Source organism: Athene noctua, chromosome 1 (assembly GCF_965140245.1).
Source record: "Athene noctua chromosome 1, bAthNoc1.hap1.1, whole genome shotgun sequence".
NCBI classification, from domain to species: domain Eukaryota; kingdom Metazoa; phylum Chordata; class Aves; order Strigiformes; family Strigidae; genus Athene; species Athene noctua.
The window spans coordinates 221,253,521-221,272,268 of NC_134037.1; the positions used below are offsets into that span (position 1 = coordinate 221,253,521).

The 18,748-nt window shown below is 34.2% G+C and overlaps 1 protein-coding gene across 4 annotated transcripts in view; it reads left to right on the forward strand.

Moving 5' to 3' along the window:
- The window catches only part of DACH1 (dachshund family transcription factor 1), a 368,620-nt gene that overhangs the window by 298,430 nt on the left and 51,442 nt on the right, over positions 1-18,748 (forward strand). For all 4 annotated transcript variants that reach the window (XM_074912141.1, XM_074912150.1, XM_074912169.1 and 1 more), the window contains one exon: positions 17,708-17,859. In XM_074912141.1, coding sequence (XP_074768242.1) covers positions 17,708-17,859 — 152 coding nt within the window. The remainder of the gene's footprint in view (positions 1-17,707; positions 17,860-18,748) is intronic.

Below are 18,748 nucleotides of genomic sequence, written 5' to 3' on the forward strand. Positions count from 1 at the left end.
AATAGCTTGTAGTTTTTTCTCCAGTTTCCATCACTTACAGTCATTTCTACAAAGCCACAGTAATCCATAAAAAGTCAGTCAGAATTTTTAAGAACTGGAAGAGCGCAGGATCCGGATTTATATTGTATTATTTATATTTTAGCTAAATGTAAATGTCAGGTTGCTTTTCTCACTTTACAAGTCAGATAGTGAAACTGTATCTGTTAATTACTTTTGTTTGTAAATACAAATATTTTGACGGTAGCTATAGATTTCCAAACTGATACACTACTAATTCTAGCTGCATTTAATTAAATCTGATGCTAATTTCAGTACCTCTATCTTTATTATTATTATTATATGCATTTCCATGGTATAATACTGGGAAAAAAAATAATCTGGTCAGACTTGAGGACGTAATTGTATAAGAGTCTGATTCTAATAAACTTCATATATGGATTAACCTACTTTTTTATTCTGCAAGTGAGCTGTTGGATTTTGGGAATCCTCATGAGCAATGTTTCTGAACTAGGTGAGAGTCAGGAGACTTTGGTCATGTTTCAGGCTTTGCCAATGACCTGGTGTGTGACTTTGAGCAAAGCACGTCACCTCTCCGTGTCCCTGTTCCCCTCTGTGCTCATTTACAGCCGAGTTCTCTGAGGAAGGGGTTACCCCTAAAGCATTTGCACAGGACTTTGATTTCCTTATTGAGCCCTAGGCACTAAAAATAAGTATTCTCACATGAAGTATTTCATTGAGCAATGTTGGAAGCTTTTTATTTTTGATGGAGGCGAGCCCATGGGCAGTGGCTGTGAGCCTACTCCTGCCATCCTTGCCTTGGCTTCAGTTTCTGAGCCATTTGAGTAGGGAGTGTGGCATTAGGACCTCTTATAATCAGCAATCTTTTGCCAGCATCCATTCTCAGCCTATTAAAAGAAAAAAGATAGTTGTGAGAACTCTGTCAATAGTGAAAGATCTATTATGTTGTCCACTAAAAACTTAGTACAGGCTATAGGAGTGATTTTAATTGAGATTTTTACAACCGTTTGATAACACTATTTTGATCACCGTATTTAGGGCTGGATTCCAACAGTGGACATAAAACCTCTGACTAATCCACTGAGTCACCCAGTCCCTGTCATATATTGCTTAATGGTCCATGCTGCCAGGAATTATAATAGCTTTCTAGTAATAATTTTTTTTCAAAATAAACTTTATGGGCACAAAGTCTTATATAAGTTTAAAACTCAGATTTTTAAAAAGACAATCAAAGAAAACTTACTAGAGCGATGATAAACTGCAGAATTTTCTTTTTTATTTACACTAAGTGTATAGAGTCTTAAATCACATATACTGTAAGTTAATGACTAATATTCTAACTTTGTTTGGTTAATGTTTGCAGGGCACTTACAGATGCTAGAATAATCTCTAATGTTTTTGCTCAATCTGCTCTGGAGATGGATGAAATAAATAGTTTAAACTAATTAATGTAACACCAGCTGTTACAAGTGCTTGGCAGACGTCTGTGAGTTTTGATGGGCAGAGAGCGGCTGTTGTACTTGACTTTATTTTAGTACAATGTTGATCACAGTGTAAGCTGGAATAAATGACGAGCCAAAGGAAGGAACAGAGGATGAATTCTGTGTAATGCAAAATAAATATTGCCCTTTTTCTGAAAATATTTTTGAGGTCGAGGGAGAGTTATAGTGGACTTTTATTAAGTCATAAGTGCTGTGACAGCAGCTGTGCTAACCATGCTCAATATTAACACACTTTAAAAAAGCTGCAAAAATATATAGACAACTATGAAAATTCACATTGCTTTTAGATTCCAAAGAGTCTTAAGGCTTAACATGAACACCTTAGCTGCATATTTTATTTTTACCTAGTAATTGCTGTTAGAAATAAGAGATGTTTAAGACAGGTAGAGAAAGAATAAATATTAGTTCTAGAAAGTTAACGTTTGCAAACAATCCTCCTTCAGAGGATTTCAAGTTGGATTTCAGTGCTATTTTTATGGATGTGATTGCATTCTGTGGTTTTTAATTTACTTATTTTGCACTCTAAAAATGAGCATGACTGTGAAAACTTTCAAGGGGTAAAATACTTATATCAAACTGAGTTTAGTACCTTGTGCTGTAGATTTAATTTGTAAGTTCAGTCAAAAAACACCACGAAGACAAAAATACATTTCTGATGAGAATTCATTTTTTCCATGTCATTTAATAAGAAGTTAAAGTATCCAAGTTACTTCTCTTTTAAAGTTGGAAGGTAGAATAATTGTGCTTTGACAGGGAAACGATGGCTGCTATCTCTCTATGTGCCAGCATTAAGATAACAGTGTCATTGTACAGATTGTTACCCTGTGAATATGTCTAATAAGTTATTATAGCGTGCTGAGCAGATGGCAAGTGTGCTCCTGAAAGAATTGATGGATGGGATATGATGTCATCAGTGAGATGACAAGGTTCACAAGGTACTTGACCTCCAAGAATAAGTCCTAACTGGTTAGAATTCTAAATGGTGAACTTTTGTGACACTGGCTAAATGGGAAATATGTGCAATTTGTATTTCTTTATGGTAGTGTTTACCCTCTTCACTGAACTCCACATAATGGGATTTGGTCCCTGAAGACTTGGAGATATTGTTGGAAGGTTTCACCCTGTAACCTTCAGAGGATTTCAAATACAAATCTATATGCCTAAACTTTAACAAAATCCCACAGAACGATATTTATGAAGTCAGGTTCATATATTTCTTTATATGTGTATATATATATGTAAAGAATTTAACTGAGATGCTCAATTAATTTAGCATGTTCTTCCAAAAGAGAAAACTGCTGACTCACAGAGAAAGTACAAAGTATAAAAGGATAGTTCTTACTTTTATAAGAATGTGTTTAAAACTGTGGGCTATGCTAGTGTGACAAGGATCTGAAAAGTGTGGTAATAATTTTAGTTATGACTAGGTTCTCCCTCTCTAAACTGAATTAAACAGGTAAGTATTTGATCTATCTATGTATCACCCTTTTTATCCTGTTCCAAATTACAAAATGGGATCTACATTGTCAAAACACGGGGTTCTCAAATAGTCCTCTTAGTTCTTTGCATGATTCATGAACTGAGGAAGGCACATGTGAAAGGCCCAAGAGAGAGAATCCAGCTCCCAAAGTTTAGGAACTGCAGCTACATCTGATAGACACCGACCTCTCCTTTGTTGTATGGAGAATTTAGGCCCTTATTTAGAGAGTACTGCTTCCCTGGTAGATTGGATAACATAGGCAGAGGGATTCTACCCTTCGACTCCTTTAGGCACTCTGCAAACCCCACCGATTGCAAAGTGAGCTCCGTATATGTATTTTTATGAGCAGTTATGCAGATAGACAAATCATTCAGATTTTGGAATTAGAAGTTTGTACCTACGCATTGTAAATTGTTAAGAAAAGCAGAACATGCAAAGGCAGTATATATAGAATATATCAAAAAAGAACAACTGAAATAAAGGGGATAAATGGATAATAAAGATAACTATTTCTTTCCTATAATGAAAGTTAGAGGCAAAGAGTTTGGGGTCATGTTTCTTAACCCCTGAAATTGATAAAGCTTTTTTTCCCTCCCATTGATTTAGCTGTATTTGGCTATAATCAAAAGCAGGAAGACAGGAGGAAGAGATATGAGCGTAGTAGTTAGCCTTTTTTAATCTTTAATAAAATACTCATGGTTTCTTAAAATGCTTATTGTTATTTGGCTTCTTTGAAATGAGGAGATATATTCCTTGTGGAAAACTTTTCTATATTTTATTGATTGATTGCAGAACAAAACATAAATGCTATTTATACAAAAATAAACTCTAAGAGCATATACAGGCATACTTGTTCTGAATTCTTTATGCTATTTATTTTCAACACTGATAGTTCTTTGAGATATGCGAATATTCATGTGACAACATAGGAGTTATTTACATGAACTGAAACAAGAGGAAACCAGATGAAAGCACTATAAATCCTACAAATAAAACCAATATATCATAATTTGTACATTTCGTTATGTTCTGAGTTTCAAATAAGTAAAAGTTGTTTGTAAAACTTCTGCTACTGTGGAATATTGCTCCATTTCTTACATCAGCTTGTAGGTGCAATAAAACTTTCATAAATATGTTACAAATTGCTTCCGTCTTTCCTGTACAAATAAATGCCAAGGGTTCCTAAATTACTTCAGAATTACAGCAAAGCTTTGGATTGAGTTGTAAAATGCTATAATAATGTATCAATTTTAGAGTAATTACTTTGAAAATATGGATTACAATTTGAAGGTGCCATCCTTTTTTCTTAGTTGATTTTAAATCCATGTCCTTAATCATCCAACCCAATGCAACTGTTTATACTTATGTTGTAGCCCTGTGTCTGGTTCTACCAGTACAGGAAATGTACAGACAGTAGAAAGAAGATACTATGGCTCTCAGATCGTACTCTCTTCCTTTTACTCCAGTACTAAGGGTAGAGGTATTGTGTCTGCAGGAAATAGTAACTTATTTCCATGTGACTTGTAAATATTTATCTCTCTGCATATAGTTTACTGTCTATATTGAATTATTGTTTCTCTGGTTTATTGCCAGTTTGTTCAAATATAGTAAGGGAGCAGTAACCTGCTCAAAACCTACTATTAGTAGTGCAGCATAGAGATGAATCTTTAAACAAATATTTTCACTGTCTATAGTATGCACACTTTGGTAGATTCAAGGGATTTGGTTCTGTTCTTGTAAGCTTTTATTGAAAACTAATAGGTAACTCTTGTCTATATTAATGTCTACCAGTTTGTTAGCATAATTAAATAGTTGTTCAAAATATTTAAAACCATCAGATGAGTTTATCAAATAATTTGATAAATTAATCATCTGAGTTTCCAGTTATTTTATAAAACTGGAAAAAAAATAATCTACATTTCATAGCATATTGTCATAGGTGTATTGATTATGTGGCTAAAGTATTTTCAGGAGCTAAGGCTTTTCTACCCAATCTGATCAGTGTATACATGTCTGTATGTATGTGTATGTGCTAGAGACATGTGAAGTATTAATACAAGGTAAATGAGTGTTCACTGATCTCTCTTTGCCATATGGCCCCTGTGGAGGATAGAAGGCCCTGGCTAGCTTAGGCCTGCCATATGGACCTGGTGGAAAAAGGTAGATCTTACACACAGAGCAAACCTACCATATGGACTGGGTGGAGCACTCAAAACTCTAAACATTTCTCATACACCAGGGCCTTTTACACAGAAGAATGTGAAAACATACATAATACATTACACACAAAAGCCATTGAAAAATGGATCAATTGTTTAGGTTTAATATGATGCTTTCAAGCAATGTCCAAAACTATATAAATAATCAGGGCTTATTTTGAAATAGTAAAGAGGACATCAATCATTTACAACTGACTATTTTACTTTGCATTTAACATCTGCTGTATAATGGGACTGCACAATACCACCCTTAATGCTGTACAAAGACAGAACAGCCAAAAATAGTGATAGGGTTAAAGCAAAATTTTACTGAATGTGTTCCTTTGTTGGTTTTTTTTTTCCCTCCTGTTCTTAACCTGAAACACAAATCTTAACACTTCTGTAAGAGTTGTGAGGCAAGTCCTGGATTTAGAAATGGCTTCTGTACTCCTAATCTTTTGGGGAACTGAGATTAAACATAGGATTAGATCATTGACTCAACTTTATTTCCTCTACAAAACAAAAAAGATCTGTGCCAGCTAAAGCTCTGCCTTTTTGATGTTTAAGATCTCTGTTGCTTCTGTGTTCAACAAATCTTCGTTTACTTTCCACACTGAAAATGGCATAGTCCTACATAGTGGTGTCTTCTTTTATAGACCAAAATGATAGCAAAGTAGCAAAGTAAAATGCTCATTATATTTCAAACTACTGGACCTAATGTTGAACCTTCCTGCACATTCCCATGTAAACATAACTATAGTGGCTTGAATTATTTATACTTTAAAAAACCCCAACCAGAAGTCAGATCAGGGCCATTCCGATTGTAATTATACCAAAATATAGTAAAACGAAGCATAAATTAAAGATGTATTTTTAAGAACCTATTTTCCACTTTCTTACCTGTTTTGATAAAGATTTAGATCTTGTTTTCACAGTTTTACGTGTGAAAATGAGTAAACAGGAAAAGAAGTGAACATCTGTTTTATTTTTGCAAATAGGGAGATTATTTAGGGTGTTTTGTCCCTTCAGATTTCTGTCACAATCTTTTCCTTTTCTCTGACTGTATTTTTTTCTCCTTTAGTCTTTAGTTAGACTTGAAATTTCAACAGGCAGACCAATTTCTTTATACTTTGGAAGGGGAAGAAACTCCTGAAACAAATTTTAGAAACAATAAGTGTTTCAACAATTATTGTTAATTATTATCTTAAACAATGAGAGAAAAAGGTTTGAGAAGTAAGGAAAAGACTGTAGGAAGCAGTAGAATATGGTGAGTTACAGAAAAGCCAGGACAACGGGAAGACAAAAGGAAAGTGGTTCTGAAAATAATTAAAGAAGAATTTAGATTTAAATTTTTTAATTCATTGAATTGTACTGAAATTTGATAGAACAGCAGCTTCCATCAGTGGCACTGACTTCGTTTCAAAAACTGAAAAAAAAAATCACTGAAGTGGCTGTGACTTGATCATCTCAGTCTTCTGGGGGCACCAGTTCATAAAACCATGTGGGGCGGTCATTTCCTGATGCAGCTCTTGCTCTTTTTCTTGATGGGCTTAAAGCCAACCTACTATTAGGATACTGAATAAAAGTGTTATCTATATAATGAATTCATCAGGTTAAGATAATAAAGCTTGTGCAATTTGTTTCAGTTTAGGCAGTAACTGTTTTCACAATACCATAATGGTAAATACCTTTGGATTCATGTTTTGTTTATGTTCAGTTATCACATACATGAATTATCATGAAGTAGTAGAGAGCATTTGAACAACTCTTAGGATTTGTGTTTTGCTTCTCTTGCATAACATTTATGATTACTTAAGGAATGAAATAAATAATTTTTCAAATACATTATTGGCATAAACATTGAAACACAGAAATTTTGATGTGAAACAGAATTTGTAAGAAGATCTGTACTTGTAATGGAGTTATAACACATATTTCCTTGATATTATGATAGAATATAGATAAAAGTCTGAATGTAATACTTAATTTACATGAAGGTTTTAAACTGGATCCTAGGAAAGATTTTAATTTACCACCAAGTATATGGCATGTTTTCTCTGTAAGGTACCTTAATTTTCTGTATTTAATGTAAACCAAACTGATCCAGGTTACGTGATGACTCCAAACTAACTTTTATCTTCTTAAATCAGTGCTGAATGTGACCCATAATATACAAATACATAAAGGATATTTTTTGGTCTTCTCTAATTCGTATTCTGATATATTAGCATAAATTACATATTCCAAGACATGAAGACACATGCAGGCCAAATCTCACTTTAAAGTGGATGCCTCAAATGGAGCAGAAAACATTAGAGGTAAAACTTCTACATTATTCTATCAGTGAGCATCAAGCTAGTGAATGCCTTAGAAATCTCACTAATGGACACATTCTGGCAGCTTGTTGTAGACGTTTGATGAATGAATTGCAAGAGGAATCATATGAGATGTAAAAATGCTTGCCTTTTCATTCTGAATTTTGTTTCTGAGCGCTCTGGGGTTTAGGGATTTTGGTTTGTTTATTATTATGGATTTCTGTGAAAATCAAATATTAGGATATAATCTATAGGCAATGGGTTGAGAAATGTGGCTATAATATTGTAAAGGATTGTTTCTGATGCTATAAACTATGAAACTCATATTGAACTCCCATAGGCAGACAGCCAAATTTCTATTAGGATATCATAACCATATAATCCAAAATGTGTACATCAATTATTGTCTACAACATTTGCATTTGAGTACTGGAACCATTCCATAGATAGACACATTAAGGACATTTATTATATCTGTTTAAAAAAATTATTGTGAAATCATTTTAAAAAGTGAGTTAAATATAATTGATAGTCTCTTATGCGAATGTGAGGTTTTTAGCCCCCAAACTAAGAAAGCTTCTGTGTTATACTGCTACATGATACAAAAACAGCTCACTCGTTTTGCACCCTTCATGGTGGGAATTTGTCAAAAAGGGATGCTTCACATCCTTTTATTTTTCAGTAACAATTACTGTATTACTGTGAGAAGATATAAGCTCTTACTAGATCACATATTGCTGTAAAAAAGTGTGTAATGCCATTTGAGTACTTAAGCAAAGACGAGGTGTTACTGAACTATTGATGATAAAACACCTGTTACCTTAAATGTCTCAGAAGCATGACTTCAGGGCTTGACCAACACAGTCCCCTAGGTACATTATTTTCAAAGCAGGGTTTCTTCCCATGCATTTCCAATGCATTTGTAGCTTTTCCTTACATATTCAAGAATTCCTGAATCTTTTACCCCATAGACTCATACAGTTCTGTTAGATGAGTCTATCTGACTATTTCTTGGTTATTTTATTTTATTGGCATTTTTGGTTCTAAGAGTGAGGCACTAATACACCAGGGTAGGAATTTTGGCATGGGAATAGGTTTTCTCAGTATGTTTCTGTCTTGATATGCATTTTTAAACTGCATCTTATTCAGTAGTCTAATTAATATATTGTCAGTCTGAATATTAGTGGTACTTGATAGTATCCTTTTTAATAAATAAGTTATTAAAATCGTGGGATCTTACATGATCTGACAGGAAAGTGAATTGAGTATAAGTATATATGTTTTAAAAATATTAGATATCTGCAAAAAGCACTGTCACTGAACATTTTATATATTTATCTAAAATATTATATTTTTTCATGTTATTCTAAGAAGAATCATGACAGTATTCTATATGAATATTCAGTTAAACAAAACGCATTAATCAGTAGATCCAGTTTTACAAATTTGGACCAGATAAATATTTTTGTATATTTATCTGGGACAGGTGACCAATATAAACTACCATAAATGTGAGGTGTTTAAACCACTTTTGTCTTCTCTGTTGAACTTCTGTGACATATTTATTTGTGAAAAGCAGTACTGTGGACTTCTGTGCTGCCACTTTATACCAGGTGCCAAGCATGCCTGGTCAACCTCATCTGCTTGCCAGCACTCCATGGATGAGGGTGTGGGACAGGTTATGTGTTGCTGAATGAATGACAGCTGAAGAGCGTTGCACAGACACATCGCTGTCTATTCATATTCTGTTTGGGCATCTGATTCATGCTGTCAGCACATTACCAAGAACATGGGCCATGTGACAAGGCAGCAGGAGCATTGATGCTTACTCCCCCATAATTGCAACATGGATAGATATGGACTTCTAGAAAATGTTGGCTTTTTTTTTGTTTTTTGTTTTTTTTTTTTTCCCTGAAGAGAATGAATATTAGAATTATTAACTGAACACAGGCCAGGAAGAATACTGTGAGTACAATGAAGTGCCAGGTATTACCATAGAACCTTCATCTTCAGAGAATTACAAGTTACCACCTGTGCTCTTATCAGGAATTCCCTTCTTACTACTGTTATGCTTACAAAAAAAGGGTGGTGTTATTTCAGCTGACTATGACATAAATGCTAATGTTATTGATATTCCTTATTTTTTAAAGCACCTTAAATCCAACAATAATAGATGGTTTTCAACTTTCATGAAACATGTCCACAGCATTATTAATCCAAGTCATGTGACACTTGAAATGATTCAATAAAATATAGAAAAATGCAATTGTTACATTCTGTGATGTTTTTTTCTCTGCATTTTGCAGTAGCAATGCAGAGACAATTAAGAGAAGAATAGGCAGTACAAAAGTTAAGTATGCCTACTGTGAACGTATTGCCTTATGTATTACTTTTATCAGTTTAGATATGCATATTTATGTCCATAATTTTGAAAATGTGAGGTTTAGTATACAGTACATTAATTATGCAGTCTTTAAGTCCAATCCCTAATTTGAAGTTTGATGTTAATAAGGAATTTAGCTCACACTCAAAATACTTGGCTTGGTCTTTGATTCTGCATACATTTAAGAAAGCTAAATGTATGATCAGGCTATCTAGGTGAGGGAACCAGCTTCTGTAGCCTATGCAGTAAAGGAAATTAAATAGATAGTATAAGGAATGGTTGGTTTTGATTTCCTGACTAGATATCCCTTTACTACACAGATGATTATGGACACTCCTCAGCACTCTTGTGAATGACTCTTGTGAACCTATAGGGAGACACATTTACATGACCTTCCACATACACTTAAGCATATAAGCAGTTCCCACAGAATTGCTACAAAGCCAAGAAACATTTTTTTTAGCACTCGGTATTGCCTGGCTGGTGGAGTGGAGCTAGCAGAGTACTAATTGGGACATTTGACATGAACCGGTAAAATACATTTATATTTTTTTCAGCATCCAAAGCACAGATGGCCTTCATCTGCATCTGATTCCTGCCAGTTCCATACAAGGATCTTTAAAAAAAAAAAAAAAAAAGGAATAATGGACACAGTTCTCATAATTAAGAACTGCAGGTTATAATATTATAAAGTGCCTTGTATTTATAATAACATATTGTTAAAAAATGCAATAAAAATATTACGTGTACCTTTCTAGCCATCATTTTATCTTTAGAAATTTATATTTCCTTGGAGTTAATCAATGTAAGCTACTGTCAGGTGTTCAAGATATTTGAACTTTATAATTATCAGATATATGAAGAATCATCTCTGACTATCCCATTTCTTCTTTATTCCCGACTGTTCTATGCACTTGAAAAAATTGTGTGAAAACTTCTGTGAGTGAACAGGATCATTTTTATTACAGGGACAGAGAAACCATATAATTTTGTTTTGCACATTATGTGTCCTGATGCCAAAGTACACAAGGTGAAAATATCACTGGCATTTTAACATTCAGTTGTATGGTAAAATATATTTGTTTAAAAATACGAATGGTAATTTATTCTGAAATATTGTGAAATCCTTAGAATAAATAAATCAGCAAATACTGCTTGACCCGGCCCTAATCAGTAATAGGCTGCAAAATAAGATAAAGGTTATTAAAATAATCCTTTTATTGAAAGAGAAAATTAGATAAGTTGCACTGATTGACTCTGAGGCCCTCCTAGGGACATGTAAAATGAAGAATAAACTCAATTTGATCTAGTCCAAAAAGCCTGAAGAAATCCTCACAGCTGGAACATCACCACTAATTACATTTTAGCTTTTTGGATATATTTTACCAACTCTTTCCATTCATTTATAGTGATGTTATACCAGTAATTCCTTAACAAAACTAAACCATGTGATCTTTAAAAAACATATTTTTTTATATTTGCTATTGACAACAATGTATTTCATTTACATTGAATTACAGTTCTTGAAATACTGCAAGAATTGTACAAAATACGCTCTGCTAAAATATGATAGTTAGGCTGTTTTGTTTATTTCTTGCTGAGTCAGTCTAAATTCCTTGCTCTTGGACACTCTTTCTCCCCTTCTTCACAACATAATCCCAATCCTATTATTTATTTCCAAAGTGTTCAGAGACCTTGAGTGTCCTTATTTCCTATTTTCTCAACTCAGTGTTCCCTCACTTTTTGATTAGTCCCTTTCTCCTTGTCAAGTCATCCCTGTTTCCAAACCCCCACATCCCGATTCCAGTCAGCAATGTGTTCCTTTTTTTTCCTCTGTGTTTATAATTTGTTTAAAAGGTATCATCATAGAAGGGATATCACTGAACCTGTAAGAAAGAGGGGTCCCTAAATCTTTTATTCAAGGGGTGATTCTCCATCTGGCTCTAATTTGCCGTTATGGAGACAACGCCAACTGCAGTATGCTCAGTGACCCTTTGCAGCAGTGAAGAATGATCTGTAGGGACTTCATTTTATTTAAAAGGGTTAAAGAAATGCTGGAAATGTATTAATTGAAACTCTCTTTTTCAAAAAGGACAAACATCAAGTTAGAATATTGTATTTTCAGTGGTTAAAGTCAGACAGAATTGTCAGTAAATGTGAGTCGTACTGTTGATGGGCAAGACCTGCATCTAAACCTACCTCCAAAGTGGACATCTAAAACTAGGTTCTTATGTACTTTTAGTCTTTTGTGGTCCTTTATGTCAAGGGGAAGTGTGCATATTTTGAAACCCTGCCACTTACAAAAATGATCCCTAATGGTAGAAGTGATACACAGATTCATGAGTTCTGCAGCAAATATATGTGACGGTACCAGGTATAAAGCCATTGTATGCAATGTACACATCCAAGAAACATATTCTTAGTAGCTGTGGTCCTTTCCATGTACATTTTTAATCTTTTAGTCATATTTCATTACTGGTGAATTACTATTCCCGAAGTCCTCAGGCAAGCATACCAAGCTAAGAAATAGAACTCTGTGGACAGCATTTGCAATGGTACTGTTAACTGTGAGAGTACCAGCCTCTTTGAAATATTACAGAAACAACAATCGGGGAGGCAGTCGATTTGAATATTTGATATTCTCCTTTTATTTTCAGCTGCCACAGTTGCAAATGTTTTAATTTCAGTGTATCTGGGTGTCCTGGAGAACTGTTTTTAGCATAAAAAGAGGAAACTAAAATGTAGATTGAAAAAAAAGTGTTTTTATAAGAACTAGTTTCAGTACATTCCTTTTACAGTTCGTAATATTCTTCACAGTCATCTTACATCACCCCTAGTTATGTGCAGGGTGAATCTTGAATGACCAAATCTCTAAAGCAGCCAAATGATATGGGAATTAAGCAAGAAGTTTGGTTGGATTTTTTTTTTAAATCTGCCTGAAGGTGGTAAACATTTCTGATAATGGGACCTCCAGTTCTTTTCTGTTAATATAAATCAACAATTATCGATGAATTAAAATAGAAGAACTTCTCACATGTGAAACCTCTACCTCTGAGGAAGGCAGAATATAAAACTTTTCACTAAAGGATGTTGGATAACATAAACCAGAATCATATTAAACCAAATGGAGTAGACTGTTTCTACAAAAATGTATGCACCAGTTTTATTATAGTAAAAAGTGAAAACAGGATCATCTTTAATCATTCAAATGGTAAGAAAGAGCCTGTTTCAGGATCAAATACATGTGAAATTTTTTATAGAGAACAAAAAGCATCAAAATGCATTAAAAAAACCCACAAACCCCACAACATTAAAAGATTACAGAAAGGCAGTAATCCGTATAGTATTTTTTGGAGCCAGCTATTATCGCTTGCTTTCAACTCCTGGAAATATCAGTATTCTCCAGTTTGATTGGTGACTGGTCTGAACTTATCCTACTTGCTTTTAGGAACAAAGACAAGAGAATGCCTACCTCTATTCATCTATTATTGTTTAAATAGCTGTCACAGCTTCCAGGATGTCTGTTTCCATGTTATCTGGTGAAAGAATAAAATAGAATGGCAACAAACCAAATACAGTGAAAAATGTTCATTGTATTTGGCCTAAACCAGCTGCTGTTTGCTGATAAAATCTGGTTTGAGCAAAACCAGGTGAATTTTGGAAATTGAGGAACAATGGATGGAATGGATGTGGCATTTACGAATATTTTAAAGATATGTGTCGCCTTCAGACTTGGCTATTATGGTGATTTAGTTCATATGTCAAGGCACATATTCATCTCTGCTCAGATACTGTAGAGGCTTGGGTAACAGCTTGTCCTATCCTTGTTTATTTGTTAATTTATAACATCTCAGTTCCCAGCGCAAGCCAAGGCAGGCCCGGACACTTCTTTGTTCTGCCTCGTTCTTTCTTTTTCTTCCCCTTTCTTTACACTGTTGTGTTCCCAACTCCAACAATGGAGTTGTAGATTGACCCTCTTTCCCCTCTTGCCCTGACTTGTCTTCGAATGCTTCCTTTGATGCGTTTAGACTGAAAATGCCAAATCTCTGTTTCCCAGCAAGGGCTCATCATTTTTGCAGTGTTGCTCTGCTAGTAGGTTAAGAGAAACATTAGTAGTTCCTTTGCAACAGTTTAAAGGATGTTAGACTAATGATTATTTGGAAACAAAGATATCTCATTGTATTGAGAAAAGAGGATGTCTGCAAGAGTAGAAGATTTTTAAATGCTTTAATGGCAAGATTTTTATTATTTTGCTACTAAGATATACGGTTATGTTTTAATTGGCTGTGTTTACAGTGTGGTTTTTCTCAAAAATGCATTTTTTCAAGATTCACTCAATCATCGCTTATCTCACATCCACAAATATCCATGTTTCCTGTGTATAATATGTACATTTGCTCTGTTTCAAACATACTCACACTCAAAGTTTATTTCACATGGGACATCAAGAAAACAAAGTCATATTAGTCTGACTTTTTTTCTTCTGAGTTGACGTTTCATTTAAATAAGTTCATAGTAAGTTCAGCTCTCTAGTCTTACCCTTCAGTGTAAATTTGTTTCTGTTATTTATTATAACATAAGAGTTTGGATGTTATTCTTAGTTCATACCATTCTAACCTTTTTTGAGCTACTTTGCCTATTGCAAAACCTTGCCACACATCATTAGGAAAATTTTTACAAACTTCACAACATGTTTTGAGCATGCACCAAAGTATGGCAAACTTAATATATATTTAACTTTAAAGGAGTAATAAAGTAAAAAATTTAATCCCTTGCTTAAATTCTGTGACAAGAACAGTGTTAGGAGCTTTCTGTATCTCAACAATTGCATAAAAGACTATAGTTTTTAAGTGAATTAAGGCTTATGGTATTTTTAAGTGGGTCAATTTTATCTAGTATGTTTTAAGATATTTTCACAATTTGAGACTTGAAATATTAGTAAGATTCTAACTTGTCTTAGAAGTATGAGAGGTGATTGTTCCATTTCTCTGATATACCTAGAGGCAAATGATGTCTTTTTTTACTTTACTTTCTCATTTATATGAATCAATTCTACCATGCGTATTACTGATTAGACTCTTTCTTGCTATACTAACACAAGTCCAGTTACCTTCACTAGAACCACTGAGATAAAGAGGACTTTAGCCAAAAAAGCCTTAGTGATGTGACATAGAAGAGGTTTTGTAAAATTAAAAATTTTAATTTTTTTTCTTTTTAATATTGTGTAGGAATCATTTGGGAAAGCCATATTTATAGCAGAGGAAAAAGAAGTTTTCAGCCATGCAATAGTACTGTGTAGGGTTTATCAATCTATCATCTAACCAGTTTTGTTTAGGTTTTGGGTTGTTTCTTTTGACTAATGGAAGCATAATAATTCTGACAGCTGTTTGGAAGAAAACATTTGGTAATGATTTTTCACATTAGAATAGGATTTGAGAAGATGAACTAGTAGAATGATCTGAGAACAATAAGTTAGTTTGCAATACCCAGGAATACCTAACTTATTTTTTCTAATGAAGTGGTGAATATTTCCATAATTTTTTTAAAAGTTGGAAGAAAATTTTAAAAATCATATTTAGGACCAAATTTTAGTCTGTTGCTACAAAATGACTACAGAGATCCTGTTGCTGTCGAGTAGCATGAGTACAGACGATACATTCAGAGAGTACATTTTTCAGAGCCTGCTTTGAGTCTTGTTAAGGTAGATAGGAAATGGTTCAGTAATCTACAGCCAGTTTTTCTCAGCACTTTGTGAAATGACGGGAGAACTTAAATATAGCTGAAAAAAACTTCTGTGACTCTGAATGGGCTGAAGTTTTCCTTGGTTAACACCCATTCCTTTCACAGTTTCACAAATCTTACCATGGTATGCCTTTAAATGATGACTTTATGAGAAAGCAGTAGTCGTGGCACAAACTGTGACAAATAGGGTTTTACTCCTTGTGTAGGCTACTCTCAACCTGAGCCACAATGAAGCAGGAAAAACAGCTTCCGTGGTAGGAGAGATCTCATCAAAAGTAGATCTTTCCATCTGAGCTATTCAGCTTAGGCTTCTCTTCCAGTTACCAGACACTTCTAGAGGAAGATTTATCTCCTTCTGCAGTAGATGCCTGTTACAGTTCAGAAGGATTAGCACCTTAAACTTGTGTCAGCTTCTCTCCACTGTCTATAGAAAGAGCTAAGTGGGACCAGCCCAGAAGCAGATGTACAAATGCCTGTTTGGGTATTTCTGTAGAGGGCCATAGTGGCTGAGGCTTTCACTCTAGCACTATAAATACTGGCCAACGCAACAGGGCTGGTGAGAAAATGGAACATGAAATATGCACCTGAACATGGTTGATGGAGAGTGATTTCTTCTGGAGTAATGCTGGATGGGGACTGTTGGAATGAACTGGGACTCTGAGTTATGTTTTTCTGGTTCTGGGGTTGTCAAAACCTACACTAACCATTTGTAGCTACAGATTTCAATTTTCCTGGTTCTAGACTATGTCCACTTAAGAAAATACAGCGCTCCAGTCAAAAAGAGAGCTCTTTTTAGGCAACTAGAATCAGAGCTTTCATATAATGCAATTCCTAATGTACATGATAGGATAAATAGAGAAAGTCCAGAAAGAAAAAGAATTAAAATACCCCAACACATATATACCTTATAATGATCAAAGCCCAAGTGGAAAAGAGCAAGTCTGACAAACCCTTTTGTAGTCAAATGGCTTTGCAGAGATTTGCATAATACCAAGAGTACATTCTGGTGTCCTTGTATTGTATTGAGATACATCAATATGTGTCAGTTAATGACTGAGCCCCTGGTAAGATGAGTATGTATGTGTCTATATATATGTATAGATAGTTTTCCTTTTGAAGAATTCAGATTAACATCTGGTGCAAAGAAATTGACCTAAATTTCTGTATCATATCAACACTAGTCTAAAAATATTTCAAAAAGTAAAAAAAAAGCAAACCTGAAACAGGGTATTGAAGTTTCTATTAGTTGTGGGGCTTTTTTCTGTTGTGGGTTTGGGTTTTTTTTTTCATTTACTTTATAATCTGTTCACAGATTATCTGTGAAATTTTAATCTTAGAAGTCTTCAAACTGCATGAGTTTTTTCCTGTTGTGATGTCAGAACTGATCACATCTGATTGTTACGAAGATCCCACTATGGAGTTTAGTACTAATTGTTAGATGTTTGTGCTTGCTTAAAAAAAAATTAGGCCAGTGATTGTAACCATGATGTTAATTTCATGTATTGTTCAGAGCGTGTTTCAATTGTGGGAATCAGGTGTACTTTCTTGATTAAAAATGCATTGAGGGTCTGTAGTTTTTCTGTGTTGCAGAATCTTCTGAGCTGTAAGTGAAACCATTAAGAGTGGGAAGGGTTAATTGCATGGGAAGCCTCATATTCAAATACTTCTCGTATACAAAATATATGTCATGCTAGAAAATATTCTATTGTCAATCCAAATAGAACACAAACTAAAATGAGATAATTGGGAAGGTGCCCATAAAGTCAGCCTGAATATATTATCACAAGTATATGTGAGATAATATTTGTTTTAAAAAGATTCTATGGCACTGTAAACTCAGTCTCATTAGAGACTGCATTTAAAAGGCTTATAAAGTTACTCATTAATGTTATCTTGTTGTATCTCCACAGCTTTTTCATTAAAGAAAATTCAGCAGAAAGCATTTTCTCCTGATAGCAGGAACCAATTTGCAATAAATGTTCTGGAAACCACTAGGGAAGCCATTACTGAGGTCTAATAAAAACAGACAAGCGTAACTTGTTCTATATTTTTGTTTCAATCACATACAGATGAGACCCCGCTCTCCACACCAACCGCAAGAGACAGCCTTGACAAACTTTCTCTAACTGGGCATGGGCAACCACTACCTCCGGGTTTTCCATCTCCTTTTCTATTCCCTGATGGATTGTCCTCCATAGAGACCCTTCTGACTAACATCCAGGTAGGCCTTTCTGTAGATCAGCTTAAAAGGATGGAGAGGAGCCAGTTGTAGATTTGTCTAAATTAATATAACCATTCTAGTTTAGTCAGTTCATAAAATTATTTGGATCAACTAATTTACTGAAACTTTCTAGTAATTTAGGTTTTAAAGGAACCACAGCAAACAAATGAATTTAGAAGCTGTCAGATACAGTACATAAAAATACAGATTGTATATTAAACCACAGCAGAGAATTTGATGAAAATTACATTGGTGTGTTTAACAACATTTGTCTTAAATGCTCTTTTTATTACAGGCTAATGAAATGTATCTCACTGTTTAATTTTATCTCATTTACTAAGCAGAGAAACATTTCTTTAATAAATAGTTATTTTAAATTGCTGGAGTGCCAAGGTGGAAATTATATTTAAAGCTATTTGAAATGTGTCTCCCATAAAAGCATTCACAAAAAGCACTTCTTTTTATAAATAAGCTCATTTCACTTAAAGTACTGTCTTCAAAGAATAGACTTCAAAGGGTATTACCAAATTTTCTGCAGATTTCCTATTCAGTGATCATGATGTCTATTGTGTGTACAGTACAGCCTGATTCAAATATTATTTAAGGTATACGCTAGCATGTAGCTTGGAGCCAAGATGTTAGTGTTTCATATTAGAGTGAAGAATTCTTTTGTCCACAAATTCAGTGATCATGTGTTCTGCAGATGCAACTTTTGCAACAAAATGGTTGTATGTTGCATGCAGAAGCAAAATGGTAGTGCAGGAAATAATGCAGCCATGTTGTACTCATTCCAGATAAGCCTCATCTGTGCAGCTACTAACTTCAAATGTATTTGTCACAATATTTTTCCCTGCTCATTCCTGCAAATACATAAAATCAATTGTATTCT